Source organism: Lynx rufus, unplaced genomic scaffold (genome assembly GCF_022079265.1).
Source record: "Lynx rufus isolate CCGP_SWC_20201006 ecotype Redwood Valley unplaced genomic scaffold, mLynRuf1.p SCAF_1, whole genome shotgun sequence".
Classification (NCBI taxonomy): Eukaryota; Metazoa; Chordata; class Mammalia; order Carnivora; family Felidae; genus Lynx; species Lynx rufus.
In genome coordinates this window covers 212,561,359-212,576,168 of record NW_025814823.1, presented here as the reverse complement: position 1 = coordinate 212,576,168, position 14,810 = coordinate 212,561,359, and the positions used below count along the sequence as shown (strand labels likewise).

Genomic DNA, 14,810 nt, shown 5'->3' with positions numbered 1-14,810 from the left:
CTTTGCAGAGTTACCTACTGGATGAATGCACAGTAAGACGAGAACTCAGGTCTTCCTGCTCAGAGGAGTCCCCTCCCAATAGCTCACATGCCTCTGGCTGCTTCCCTGATGTCAGGTAAGGCTGGAATCATTGTTTGTTGTGGTTGGGGCTGCTCATTAGTCAAAGATTTGAAGAATAGCTTGAGCCACTATCTGGGAATCACAAAAATGAGAATTGCACATTGCAACTCTTCAATGAGCCAGCAATTCTACTGTCAAATTATGAACCTTGTACTACTTGGAGATTCTATAAAAGCCTGAATGAGGAAGATACTTGGCAAGCAAAAGGAAGAAAGCCATGGATTTTTTTGTAGCAAATCATTTGTGTCTCTGCTCTTGCAAAATGAGGACAGGAAGAAGAAAAATAATGTAATTGTGATGGAGTCAGAGAGCAGCCAATCAAATTCTTTCAAAGGGTTCTGTAAGGGTTGCTTTTAGGTAACCAACTTCAAACAATGAAACCATGAGTAAGGTAGAAGGGCCCACAGCGACCTCCAATTCCCTAGCTGAATACAAACAGGCCCATTAGGCAACCCACCTCAAAATATCCATAAGCCCTGGATGACCAATGGGTCATTGGTAACCCATTGGTTACTTACCCCAGGACACAGATCCAAAAAAAGGAAAATTACATACGTTCCCATACCTCCTTACTTTCTCCCTTAACTATAGCCCCCACCCCCCCACCCCACCACTGCCTCATGGCACAGAGTCTCTCCTTTGCTGTCCTGCCCACTGCTCCCTTGCAGTGTATTCAATAAACTTCTATCTCCTTTGTTCTGCCTTGTGAATTCTTTCGCTGCCTGCACCTCCGGCCTCCAGACTATGGGGTCACCCCACATCCAATCGGGAGACCTCCACAGACTCCAAGTGGCATTGTTTCCCAGGGACAGAGAGATGTGGAGCTGTAAGGGCCTGATCCATGGAAGCCACAATTTGAAGTCTGACTAGCACTAACACTGGCACTGCTGAGGGGAAAGGTTTTCCCTTTCACATTCAGAAGAACCTTCTTCTTTCTCTCTTTTTTTGTCTGAAAACCCTAAACTTCTACATATTCTGCAGCTAAGCATGCATATAGGCCAGACCATTACACAATAGTGAAATTTTGTCTTCCAAAGTATCAAAGCATAATTTTTACAAAGTTAAAAATGTAATTCTCATACAAATATATAGTAAGCATGATAGGAATGTATTTAACTCATTAATAAGAAGATAGACAAGATGTCCATGTTATTGAAACCGGTCTGGATCACCCGGCAGAAGAACCTAGCGGCACTTGGAGATCTTGGAAGGAAGGAGATTTATTTTACACCGGTGGGCCCAGAGGAGATCATTCTTCAGAGATCTGAGCCCAGAGCATCAACAGAGGGGACAATTTATAGTCTGTGACTTCTGTATCCCTCATTAGTAGTAATTTGGCACCTGTGGCAAGCAGGGTAGGAAGGAAATCTCAGAAGGGGTGTCTTCTGACAAGGACTGGAATTCCCTTATCAGTCCTGTCGTCCATCTTATAACAGATTTTTTCCCCTAACATCCAAGCTAGTTCAAAGGCAGATATAGGAAAGTGATGTCACTATAGTTGGTGAAACTATAAAGAAAGAATGCTGGAATACGATTGCTAAATTAGATACAAAATCAGTTAATGTTCCAGAGACCCATAAAACCACAACTTTCAGAGTTCTCTTCTCTGCTGGACACAAATTATCCTCATCTCTACCAGGCAAGAACCATTTGTACCCTGTCAGTTAATACTGAACTTTACTGTCTGGGTCCTAATCAATAGTAAATAATAATCAAGGTTACATTCTCATAGAATCAGATAGGTCATGTTAGAGTTGAAAGGATACATTGCTTTTGTTTTGCTTGGTTTCTAATCAATGGATGAATTTTCATAACAAAATGTTCACAGGAAGGAAAATAATACATCCATCAATATTCTGAGATACCCAAAGTATGCTTGAGTGATTAGGAAAGTGGGGGATGGTAGCGGAGAGAGAAAGGAAAATGGATCCAGGCTCCAGATACTATTGTTTTTTAAATCTTCTGATTGTGAAGGCCAGAAAACCATAAATCTTGCCTTGAGCATTTTGATCTCAGGTCTCTTGCTGAGGGAGAGTTGAATGATCCCATTCTTCACATATTCAGCTGCTGGGTAAGGTCTATAGATTGCAAAGACATTCCATCAAGTTGGTTGGTTCATTAACTCACTAAGTTTCACTTCATTCATTTGTTTGTTAGGTGCTGGGATATAGCTAATAATAAAGAAGGGATTCACATTCTGATGGTGGCTAAGATAAACAAGAAAAGAGTAAACAAAGACACAGAATATTAATGAATTGAGAGAGCAGTATCAATAAAGGAGTAAACTTCATTCTGTGATGGAGAAGACCAAGCAAGGTTGAGTAGGTTGGCCACTGAGACTTCTCTGGAGAGAGGCAGCAAGTAAACAGAGGTCTGACAGGTAAGAAGTTCCAGCCATCAGTACGGCGAAGGAAGGGGTATTTCAGGCATTGGGTAACATAAGCACACAAGCCATGAGGCTAAAGAGGGCCTTGTGTGTTCCAGAACCTATCTGAAGTCCAGGGTGTTCAAGGGTGGGAAACAAGGCAGAGAGTGACATACGGAAAGACGAGTGGATGGAGTCATGATGATCATGAAAATCTCTGCAGGACATGACAGAAATTTTTTATTTTGTTCTAAAAACAACAGAAAGTTATTTAACAGTTCTGTGCAGTGGAGCAATGCAAATTTGCATTTAAGATTATCATTCTAACTGCTACATAGAGAATGGATTATGGAGGGCAAGTCTTAAAATAGGAAGACCACTTGGGAGTTCACTGCAATAAGAACCAATAAGACCTAAAGCAACATAATGACTGTAGAAATGATGAACAGTGGGTGACTTTGAGGTGTATTTTGAAGGTAGCCTTGTGGGCCTTGCTGTTGAATGTAGAAGAGAAGAAAAGCAGGATTCAAGACTCCTAGGCTTATGCTATGGTGCAGTAGCAAAATTTACTCAAATGGGTAACACAGAGGGTTGGAGAATGGGGTCAGGGGGAGGCAGAACTGAGACGATCGGGGCAGAGAGGAATCAAGAATTCCACTGCGGACTTACTAAGTTTGCCAGGACTATGGCCCATCCAGGGTGAGATGCCAAGGAGGCAACTGAATGTGAGTCTGGAGCTCAAGTAAAAGGTCTCAGTTTGAAGTATCAATTGAGAGTCTCAGCATGTAGAAGACATGTAAATCTCTGAGAATAGATGACATTTCCAAGGGTAAATGTGCAGAGAGACAAGACAGTCCAGAGTTGAGGGACAAGAATTAATTATGCAAGAGGAAAATAAACAGTATAAAGGGTTCAACATTTCCATGTTGCTCCCAACTTTTATTGAAACCATGCAACCATTTCATGATTTAGTCTCTTTCACTGTGGAACACTCTTAGTCACTGCTGCAAACCTGATTTGTGTGTTACTAGATGAAATGACCATCAGATGAGTCCAATGACATATACCTCAGAAACATTCTCCATCTCCCACTCGACAGCACCAAATTCCCAAGAAAATAATACAGAAATATTGTTTTCTTTCTTACTGGGCTTCTAAACACCCTTCGGTGTCCCGTTTCTCGTCTCTCAAGAGCTCTCCTGAAAAAAGAGGTAGGGAGGGTAAGGGTAAGGATGCAGGACAGTAGAGTGGAGAAGCTATTCCTTACCTCTTCTTCTTCAAGTAGAATGAGCCGAACCACAACAATGTGAATTGCATTGCCAATACTTGGGTTATGGAACAACCCAGTGACCTAGAGTCAGAAATGGAAAACCATTAGCTCACATGCATAGATAAATACCAGAGTGTGTGTGTGTGTGGGGGGGGAATAGCACTGTGATGCACTTGAAATAAATGTTATTTTATAGCTTAGGAATTTTGGGGGGGGGGAGTGCAACAAAGAGTGAGAAATGCCCCCTGGCCCAATCCATACTATGATACTTAACAGCAACCTTTCCAAGGTGACTGACTAGCTGTGTGCTTGAGGGACTGATGCCTTTCTTCCCTTTGACCCTTTCCCTGATCCATAGTCTTTCTCTCTTGTATTATCAGTTCATTAGTCAAATACCTTCTCCCGTCTCCATAAGACTAGCACTCTCTCTAACACTCTCTCTGGGAAGGCAGAAACACCAAGGATACAAAAGGGAAGTCTGGAATTAGGGGGGTCATTAACTTTATTCCAATTCTAATTCTAACTACCTTGAGGAAAGCATGTTCTAATTCTTTGCCTCAGTTTACTTATCTGTGCGCTAACAAAAATTGATGAGATAAAGTCACACTAAAAGGATTGAGTCACTTGACCAATACCCAGTAGAAAATATGTGACAAATCCCAAATTTCCCTAGGATACACACCTTTAAGAGACAGAATAATTAGCCCTGAATTTCCATCCTTCCTCACTTAGGCAGGGAATAGATTCATATATCTATATCTATCTATATGTATATAGATAGATATATATATCTATATGTATATATCTATCTATCTATATATGTATATATGTATATATAGATAGATATAGATACAGATATATGGAAAGAACAAAAAAGGTATCTCTTATTTTTGGAGGGTAGAGCATATCTAATGACACTGTTCGCCAGCTGCCTCTCCCCACTCCAGGGTCTGACATACCATGTTCATGATGGTGAGGATATAGGACTCCACATTGTCACTCCCATGATACTCAATCATCTTCGTGTCAGCCACCACCAGTGTCTCCACCCATCGCTCTTTACTGATGGAACGCCGAGACAGGCCTCTCCTAGGCCAGTGGTTCCTCTCCCACTTTTCTCGCTGTTGCTCTAGTGTCTGGGAGGTGGCAAGACTGTCTAAACATGAAGGAGAAGACAGTGGGCTAACTCTATGTATTCTCATATACTACTCACTTCTGCTTGTCAAGATGCAAGGCCATAAGTTTAACTTCTGTTTAACATTGTAGGAATGCAAGGTTCTTATATACATGACTGAAATGGAAGAAGAGATCAATTTAAATGATTATGACCAAGATAACTGGAATTTGCATCTTTTTCTTAAAGTTTATTTATTTTGAGAGAAAGAGAGACATCAGCAAGGGAGGAGCAGAGAGAGAGGGACAGAGGATCAGAAGGGGGCTCTGTACTGACAGCAGAGAGCCCAACGTGGGGCTAAGACTCACAAATTGCCAAGATCATGACCTCAGCCAAAGTTGGATGCTTAAATGATTGAGCCACCCAGGTACCCCTGAAACTTGCATCTTATAGAGAGGTTCAAAGGTACTTCTCTGAAATAATTATTACCTATTTCATTAAATAGACTCCTCACTATTAAAAAGATGTTATAATAAAAAATAAGAACTTTTTCTTCTTCTCTTCCTGCTCTAAATATTTCAGTGCCTACTATGTGCAAGGCAGTGTCCTGGGTTTTAAAACACCAAGTTGTTTACCCTCATGAAGGTTTGAGGGACGTGTTTCTATCTTTGTTTGCAATGTGGGAATTAACGTTCAAAATGACTGGTTCAATAATTTCCCCGAAGTCACATAGTCTATAAAGTCTGGAAGATCCAGGGTTTTCTATGCCCTAAAATCATGTACGTTTCATATACACCACACTGTCTCCCACAGAGTAAACATGCATACAACAGGAGAACATGAAAGCTGGAAAAGCTGTATATACTTCAAGAAGGTATAAAGATAGAGTTGATTACCCTGGTTTGCTATGTAGCCCTTCTGGGTTCCTCAGTTTCACTATCTGTGTGAAGTTAGAACATATCCAGTAATATTCACCAAAAAAAATGTGACATAATTGTAGATCCAAATAATTTCAAATTCACTTCTTGTCAGCTTTACTTGAAAATAATAAAGCTGTACTAGGTATAGCACTTTTGGAAAATAACCCAGGATTGTGTTAGCCTTGAAGGGAAGTCTTGTGAAGATTTGCGAACAAGGAGATGGTTGACCTCTCATCTGCCTGTGGTAGAACAAGTTTCTATTTTCCTTCTCCACCTACTTTGCAGGGATAAGTATGTCTTCCCTAAGAAACCTCTAGAGATGTTATCAATGGGTTCTGACTCTGCATCCTTACCTACCCCCCTGTCTGTCACCCTCTTTTTGAGGATGGGAACATTTCAAACTATGTTTCCAAATCTCTCTGTACAAGCCAAGGAGCAAGCCATACTCCAGTCCACGTGGGATCTGTGTTCTAGAAGGGGCATTAGCAGACCAGGCCAAGTAGAGGAATCCTATCAGTCCAGTTAGGTGTGATCTCCTTCTCTCAATCCCTCTTGTCCTTGCCATGTGGGGTGGGGAATCTCCTCCAAGCTGCAAGGATGACCAGTGCTCTCCATGACCTTATATATCTGGGCGAGCAGCTATAAGCATCTTCACCCAGTGCCCTAACAAAGCCTGTAGTCCTTGGTGCCCCCTCCTCACTTGGTCCTGTAGGCTCATCACCCACCCCCTCAGTGGGGGTCCTCTTGCAGAGGCTTCCGCTGGCACGAAGTGTGCATTGTGCAGCCCAGTCATTAAAGCAGGACCCCTTGCTCCAGGCTGTGGCTATGGACACCCCTCCTCTCAGGCCGCAGGTACCTAAGGTTAGGACCTGGCAGGAGGCTGCCACCCATAAGACGCTGGTAGGATAAAGGTGATTTCTCTGCTTCTCCCAGTCCTTGCTTTTCTTGTGTCTCTGCCTTTACTCCCCCTCCTCCACCTTTTATCTCCTCAGTGTTGAGCAAAAGAGTTTAAAGGGGGAAAAAAAGATAACCTTTAAAGCCCATGAAGTTATTTTCAATTTTTCCAGCAAATAGTCTGGTGAGTTCTCAGTAAACGGGCATGTAGGAAGAAACGTGGAAATGAGAGATGCAGGCTGGTAAAGACGTGTATCGATTTAACGTTTTCAACAAGACCTACACTGAGCACTTGCTAAAGGCCAGATCCTGCGCTAATGAAAATGTCTTCAGGTTTCACGTATTCCCCAAGGAGAGAGATATCTGTACTCATAAACAGTGCCAGAAGCTTTGCAGAAGTGGTAGTGGTGGGATTCCACCTGGACCCTGACAGGACCAAGCTGGGAGAGGGTCGTATACACCCAGGCCGACTCTGTCCTCATGAAGTCATCCCAGACTTAACAGAAAAATTGCTTCTGCTCAAGAATTTCAGACTGTACAAGAAGCCAGCCGTACCCACTTCTCTTCATGGCCTGGTGACAAAGCCAGACAGTTCTGTAGTGGCAGGTGAGGTGCCAACAATTCTGGGAGGCTCCTGACCTTGCCACCCTCCCCCCCCCCCCCACACACACACATACTTAGTCAGCTCAGGATGCCATAACAAAATACCAGGGCTTGAAGGACAGAAATGTATCTTCTTCCAGTCCCGGAAACTGGAAGTCCAAGATCAGGATGCCGGCAAGGACAGGCTCTGGTGAGAGCTCTCTTTCTGGCTTGCAGATGGCTACCTTCCCACTATCTGCTGACATGGTTTTTCCTCAGTGTGTGCGTGTGGACAGATTTTTTTCTCACCCTCTTCTTATCAGGCCACCAATCGTGTTGAACTAGGACCTCACCCTTATGACTCCATTTAACCTTAGTAACCTCCTAAAAGCCCTGTGTCTGAATACAGTCACACCGGGTGGGGGGTGGGGGATTAGGGCTCCAACATGGGAAATTTGGGAGGACACAATTCCGTCCATACCCCACACATACTTTGTTCAGAGGTCTCTCTTTTGGGCAGGCCTCTAACTGAGAACTTCCACAGTGCTGTAGCTTCCTGCTCCTCGAGGGGCTGTCCAATGTTTTTCTTCTGACAAAATTCTTTAATAAAACTTATAAAAATGAATATTTAAGAATTCTCTTACCTCTCATTGTTTTCCTTTTCCACCCCCAAAGAAAATACAAAATTATCAACACCCACACACATATACCCTCCAAATTATGGTGACATTCTCTACACAGGACCTACATTAGAGTTTAAATTGGTGAAAAAATCAAGAAAATTCCAAGAAGTGATTGCAGGGATGATTTTTTTTTTCTTCAAAAAACAGCTGACAGAAAGTAAAGCAATTTAAGTGAAATTATTTTCCAAGGTTGTCAGAGGTTCTTGAAGTTCACATTTCAACTACAAGAAGAGAAGCTCGCATCAGAGCCTGGCCTTGCTGGCTTTGTAAAGGGCCAGAAGGGCATCTCCTCTCGCTTTATGACCAGTGCCTAATACCACGCCTGGCAAACAGTGGTGCTCAATAAATGTTTGATGTATGGGTGAAGGAAAAACTGAAGATGATCAGAAACAACTTATGAATCACAAATACTGAAGAATTGCAAGAGTTGTCTACTTTTGCCTATTGGATGGCTTGTGTCAATTAAAGAATGTTCCACACTGAGACTGTGAAGTGTCTGTCTGAAGGGGAGAAATCTAGCCAAGTGGGCAGTTTTGGGAAGGACAATATCTAGTCCTGACCCAGGACTGACTTTCCCAAACCAGAAGCCAAGGAAACGCAGGTATCTGTATTGTCTGATGAGGGGTGCAGGACACCCTGTGCACTAACAGAACAGAGGGCCTAGAGATCTCTGGGGAATACAAATAACTGACTTCTTTTTCCCTTCCCCAAACCCCAAGTGCTTTAGGCAGCTCTTCACAAAGCTCTGTCTCATTTAGAGCTTTCTTGGGTAGCAGAGCCCATCTGTCAGACTCAGGGTCGCCAGGACATCTGCAGGTAGGTTGAACCATGGCTTGAGCAAGTTGCATGGAGAAGACTCAAGTTTTCCCAGGGGGCAAGGAAAGTGAACACAGAGAGTGGAAGACTCAGAAAATTATAAAGTTTCTTGGACTCTAAGGGATGTTTTTTTTAGCATGCCAGGAGCTTCTAACATGGGCAATAAAGCCACGTCTTCCACTGAAGGACTTGCTCAAGGCTCTTTCTCCTATCCTGACCCAGCTCTTCCCTCACCTCAATTCTCTTCTGCTGCCCTATGCACAGATTTTTCGTAGAGAAGGAGGATTTCTCCCTGGCATGAAGGATTACCTACCACAGACTGGAAACTGGATGTTAACTGCACCAACTGACAGATTTGAGGCCCAGCTTCCCCCAAGAAGATCCTCTCAAGTTAATCTTCTCCAGGCCACACCCTATAGCTTCTAGATGCCCATCTTCCTGCCATCAGCACCAGTGAGGTTCCTGAAGCACAACGACTCAGCAACAACACAGACACGGACAGCCACCTCTGATGAAATGCCTAACAAGAGCCTGGTCTGTGATAAACACTTTTTTATTTGATAATGTACTAGTTAGTTCTCAATAACCATATGAGATAAGTCTTATTATTGCTATTTTAAAATAAGAAACATGAGATTCAGAGAAGTTATAAAATTTGTTCAAAGTCATATGGCTAATAAGCAGCAGACCAGCATTTTAGATGAGTCAGTATGAATCTCATTCAGATTGGTGCTGTGGGGATAGCGGTAGTGTTCCTGGGAAACCCCTGCCTGGAAACTGCAATGTGTGGAGTAGAAAGGGTTAGCTCAAAACAATCATCTTAGCAGAAAAGCTGGATCAGGCACCAGCTGGCCCCAAGCTCCAAGTCCCTACGAGTCCCAAGCAACGCTTGAAGGAAATTTGTCTGGGAGAAGCTCAATAGGTAATACGTGATCTTTTGAAACTGGCTTTCGGGAGACAATGTCTCAGTTCTCTTGTATAATCCAGACACATGTTACTTAGAGAAGATGTCTTGGATCCAGAGTTGGTGGTTAGAGAAATGACACCGGGGAAAAAAGAGGAACATCTTAAGTCTGATAAGACCTAGAAAGCTTTGGTTCAGGCCCACCATTGACAATTGTTTCACTCCCCATCCCTATGACCTTGGCCAAAACCACTTCTCCATTGAGCCACTTGTAAGCCCCGTGACCTTGGGCAGGTGTTCTCATCACCACCCCTACCCCACAGCCATGTAATGAGGAAATTGAACTGAACTCCTACGTTAAAAATGTATTTTATGGGTACCTGTCTGGCTCAATCCATTGAGCATGCAACTCTTGATCTTGGGGTTGTGAGTTTAAGCTCCACGTTGGGTGTAGAAAGATTACTTAAAAAATAAAAAAATAAAAATGTATTTTAGTAATGAAACCCTTTCTTCAAACCAAAATTATGCAAAAAGCAAGGAAAAGAAACAATCCCAAAGCAGATGTGGCAGATGGTACAGAGAGGGACTCCACATGGCAGAGCTTTAAACCACCAGAAGACACCATATCTAAGGGTCTTTTCAGCCCTGGTGTTGTTTCAGTTGAACAAACACACCTTCCACTGCCCACACAACTGAGCATTTTGCTGCTATCACACATTTGCAACCAGATCCCCTTCTTGGCAGAACACTGCTGCCTTTTCCAACAGAGCTGAACATCAGTATTGGAGCTCATATCCATTAGCAACAATAGTTGAGCTGCCAAAGGTGTCCATCTCTCTGGGCCAGCTTCGGGTAGATTTGAAATGTCCCAGCCAGGGAGCTCATTTTCATTAAAAAGAAGTATATCTTACTCACTGTGAACCAAAACTATTTTTGTCCTTAGGTAAGAGACTTCTCAAAACTGGCCACTGTTAAAGTGAAGACATATGTCTTTAGAGATAAACAAGTGAAGAAACATGAGTCTAAGTGTTAGTTAGTAACTAGTAGATGTCAAAAGCAAGTATTTCCCAGGGTTAGGGCTGTGGACCAAAGTATCAGTATGTGAAAAAATGAAAAATTATATAAGCTCCCCACAGGCTGACTGGTCCTGGCTGATAACACCCTCACTTCATTGAGAACATGTCAAAAAGGAGGGAGAAAATGAGAAATCATTTTTGAGATGAGAAATCTCCCAAAATGATAACACAATTAAATCAAGTACAGGTAAAAGGGAAGCTTTTAAATCTCTCCTGAGAGCCAATATCAGAATCAGAATTTATAAAACAATATGATCCATTATTATCTTACTTTAAATTGTCAATTTCGTTCATTGCTAACACACGATGACAAGCAATTCCACTGAATTGAGATCTAATTCCATACACTTTCTTTCCCTTCCTCATCTTCTGGCAAAAATGTGCTGATGAATTTCTCATAATGAAGACAAATGTGGAAGAGGCAGATAGGGGCAGAAGGAAGACCAAAAAACTCCCAAACTTAAGTAATCAACCAAGTAGGATAATGAGTCCCAGCAAGCTGAAACACTGATAGAACTCTAATGACACACTTTCCTTAGCTTAGTAACTGAGGGACTTCCACACTTCCTCCAAGGCACTGTGAAAGGCTTCTTATACATAGCCTCTACATCCTCAGTGGTGAGCTCTCCATTTCTGAAGGTGTTCAGAAAGAGTTTATTCCTGCACAGTTACATTTTCATGTATAATGTAGAATCCATCAGCTTATAAATAACTAGCTATACGGTAATACAAGCAGGGAATTTAGTACACTGTTTCCCAAGCTTTCTTGACCTTGGGACTTGTTGCTTTCAGAGCTCTCATTAATACGTAGTGTTCCATGGCACATCACTTAGGAAATACAGCTTTTAAGTATTACTGGCTCAGGAAGGAAATCAGATTAAATGACTGCTAAAGCTTTTTCAGATTATAAGGACCTGTCATTCTAAGGTGATCTGTATGGAAATGAAGGGGAAAAACATGTCTTTTCCAGGAGCTACAGAGTGGCAATGGAAACCTAGGGTACCTGTGTCTTCAAGTACCTTATGCTTTCTTCCTAGGGTTCTCCTTGGTCTTAATGAAGGTTTATATCTTGATGGATCAGAAAGACCTATTACTTAAGTAGAAAGACTGAGAAAATGGGAGAGGCAGGAGAGGAGCCTCTTGAAGAATGGAGCTCTTTCATCTGTGGGGAGATGGGTGATGGACCAGTATGGGGCATCTTACCAATTACCTAGGGCTGATCCGAAGCTTCAGCAAGACCTTCCAAGAAAAGTCTCACTCTGAAACTCCAGGTCTACCTATTCTGGCAGTACTTTGAAAGATTATCAAATGCTACAAACATAGTACATGTTCATTAAATATGATGCCAACGGCTTAACAGGATTTTCTTAATGCTCACAGGGACTTCTAGCCAACTGCTGTCACAAGAAGGAAAAATGAATCAGTCCTATCCAGATGGATCTAGGACATTCTAAGGTGGTGGGCCACCTAAGGTGGAGACCCTCTTAGCTCAGTGTCCCTTTCTCATCTGCCTAGGTTCCTGTCCAGTTGTTTATATCAAATCCCCAAAACTATCATACAAAATACTGAACATGCATAAGGCAATTTGTGCCTGCCTTCATGATGACTGTGTCAGGCCACCAGTTGTCCCAATATTTGCTTTTCCTCTTTGATTTTTTGCTGGGCACATGCCCTCCTAGAATACAATAATGCAGCATCCCTTGCAACTAAATTCTGACCAGTGGGACCGAAGGGAAAGCACCACGTCTACCTTACAGAACTTAAAAGGAAGACCCAGGAACTTCTTTTCTACTTCTTCCTTCCTGGCCCTGAGTGTGGATGGACAAGAAAGTGGAAGCCAGACATCACAGAAGATAGAACAAGAGAGAAGACAGGCAACAGAAAGAGTCTGAGTTCCTGATGATGGTGCACTGCACCAACCTTGCACATTTTATCTCCAAATTTCACTTATGTGAGAGAGAAATAAAAGTTTACTTTTCAACTAGAATGGAAGAGGGCTGTTTTGTCTGTTTTGTTCACTCTTCTGTCTAGACTAGTTCTTTGCACGCAATAGCAATATCTCAAATAAATACATCTTCTTTGGGGTTTTCTGTCACACATAAACATATAATCCTGAAGGATATGATGACTTAACCACCCTCTCCATGTCTGTAAGTGCTATCTCTTCTTATCCATAACCCTGAGGGGGTGGGTTGCTTTCCTCTCCAAGTGGTAGCATTTGATCCGTCTCCTCAGATGGGTAAGTTGGTTGAGTGTAAATAAACAGAGGGTTCGCTTTTAATACCTCCACTGTATAAATAGCAGGAATGACTGACCACCCCAAATGGCTTCCAGAAATAGCATGATCAGAAATGGCTTCCAGAAATAGCACGATCAGACTCGTGTCCTGGGGAAAACAATGCCATGAGTCCCCTGTACGGTCTTCTTTACAGATCTGAATGTGCCAAGGTTTCGTGGAAAGAGAAAGAAAACACTATTCATGCTTGGGAACCTCAATTCTTACGTGCTTTTAAATGAAGCAAGAAAATTCTTGGTGACACCTACTGGGTTGACTATTAGTATTCTCCCCAGTCATCAAAGGCTGATCGTGTCTGTTAGAAAGAAACCTAACAGTAAGCTACTTTTGCTGCTGCTATCTTCCTAGTCCACACATAACTGCTTGGTATTTCAAGTCACCAACTTGACTCCAGGGCATAAATAGATCTAAGCTCTTCTGTACCCCCAGAGTCCCTCAGAAAATGGATATCCTGAGTAATAAATATTAACTTGGCAAGACAGCAAGTAGTCAAGCTGCAAGTTAAGATCAAAGAAACCTTTGAGGACACCAATCAGAGAGCTATCTCCAGAGACCAGAGAAGCCATCTGCCCTATCTTTGAGCCGACACCAAAAGAACAATGCCACCCTGATGAGACCATTTTTTAAAAAGGTGAAAGAGACCATATTTACATATGGTCATACTGACATATATATATACGGGTATATTCTACACATACATATATAATGGGTGTGTTTACATACTCTACTTAATGCTTAATTTCACACCAATACAACTTCTTCTATGCCCATTTATTATAAGTACGATATTTATTCATATAAGTTTCTCTTCTTCTCCTAGCATATATGGCCCTCCTCTACCCAGAAACTAGACCAAAATAGGTGCATTTCTTTACAGTTCTTCTCTGGGATATTTTTTGTTGGTTGATTGGTTTGGTTTGATTTCTAATACACCCCTTCACTGAGAATGACACTTTTTCCCAAATTTCAGCTTTATTTAGGTGCCTCCTTCTGGCTGTCCACTTTCTATGGGCTCAGAAATTTGTCCCCGGTTGCTCACAAACGGATTCTTAAAATCCAGGGTATAGAGCTCCAGGAAACTACCATCTTTGTCTCTAGCATTTGGTTAACCTCTGCTGTCTGCACTCCCGTCTTTCTCCCCCGTCCCCCCTCCTCCTCCTCCTTCTTCTTCTTCTTCTTCTTCTTCTTCTTCTTCTTCTTCTTCTTCTAACCTCTGAAAGCTTTGTTCATGTTCATGTCCACTCTACTATCTGTATTTAAAGAAAAGAGATTTTTTAAAGCTCTTTGTCCAGAATTCTAAAGTTCCCCATACTGTAGGGGAAGGATTTCCCCTAAGGATTTAGGGGCTAAGGATTTCTTGTCTATCATATTTTGTGTTCTTTTTCATGGTGAAATTCAGCCCCACTATATTTATGAATATAGTGTATTGAGTTTACAAAAATGTTTTTGTAAAGTAGGAAATGCTATAGGGTGTGGAGTTTCCCAATGTGTTATAAGAATCTGGTTTCCTGAATAGTCTAAAGGCACTGGAGGCACTGAATGTATCATCTTTTATTAGGCTTCAGTGACACATACACTTGACACAAGAAACAAATTACAGTCTTAGGGGACATTATATCTGCTGCAATCATGGATCACTTTACTCTTGTGACAACTGCCAAAAAGATAGATTGCAGTTTGCTTTTTTTCTAGTAAAGGTCTGGATGATATTATTATTGTTATGAACCAAAGGCAGGATTTTATCTATTCTCAAATGTAGCAAATAAATGG

The 14,810-nt window shown here is 42.0% G+C and overlaps 1 protein-coding gene across 2 annotated transcripts in view; it reads right to left on the bottom strand.

Annotated features, from left to right (window-relative positions):
• Window positions 1-14,810, bottom strand: part of ADAMTS12 (ADAM metallopeptidase with thrombospondin type 1 motif 12) — a 325,780-nt gene that overhangs the window by 132,101 nt on the left and 178,869 nt on the right. For both annotated transcript variants that reach the window (XM_047074156.1, XM_047074167.1), the window contains exons 4-5: window positions 4,715-4,911; window positions 3,753-3,836 (exon numbers count right to left, since the gene is read on the bottom strand). In XM_047074156.1, coding sequence (XP_046930112.1) covers window positions 3,753-3,836; window positions 4,715-4,911 — 281 coding nt within the window. The remainder of the gene's footprint in view (window positions 1-3,752; window positions 3,837-4,714; window positions 4,912-14,810) is intronic.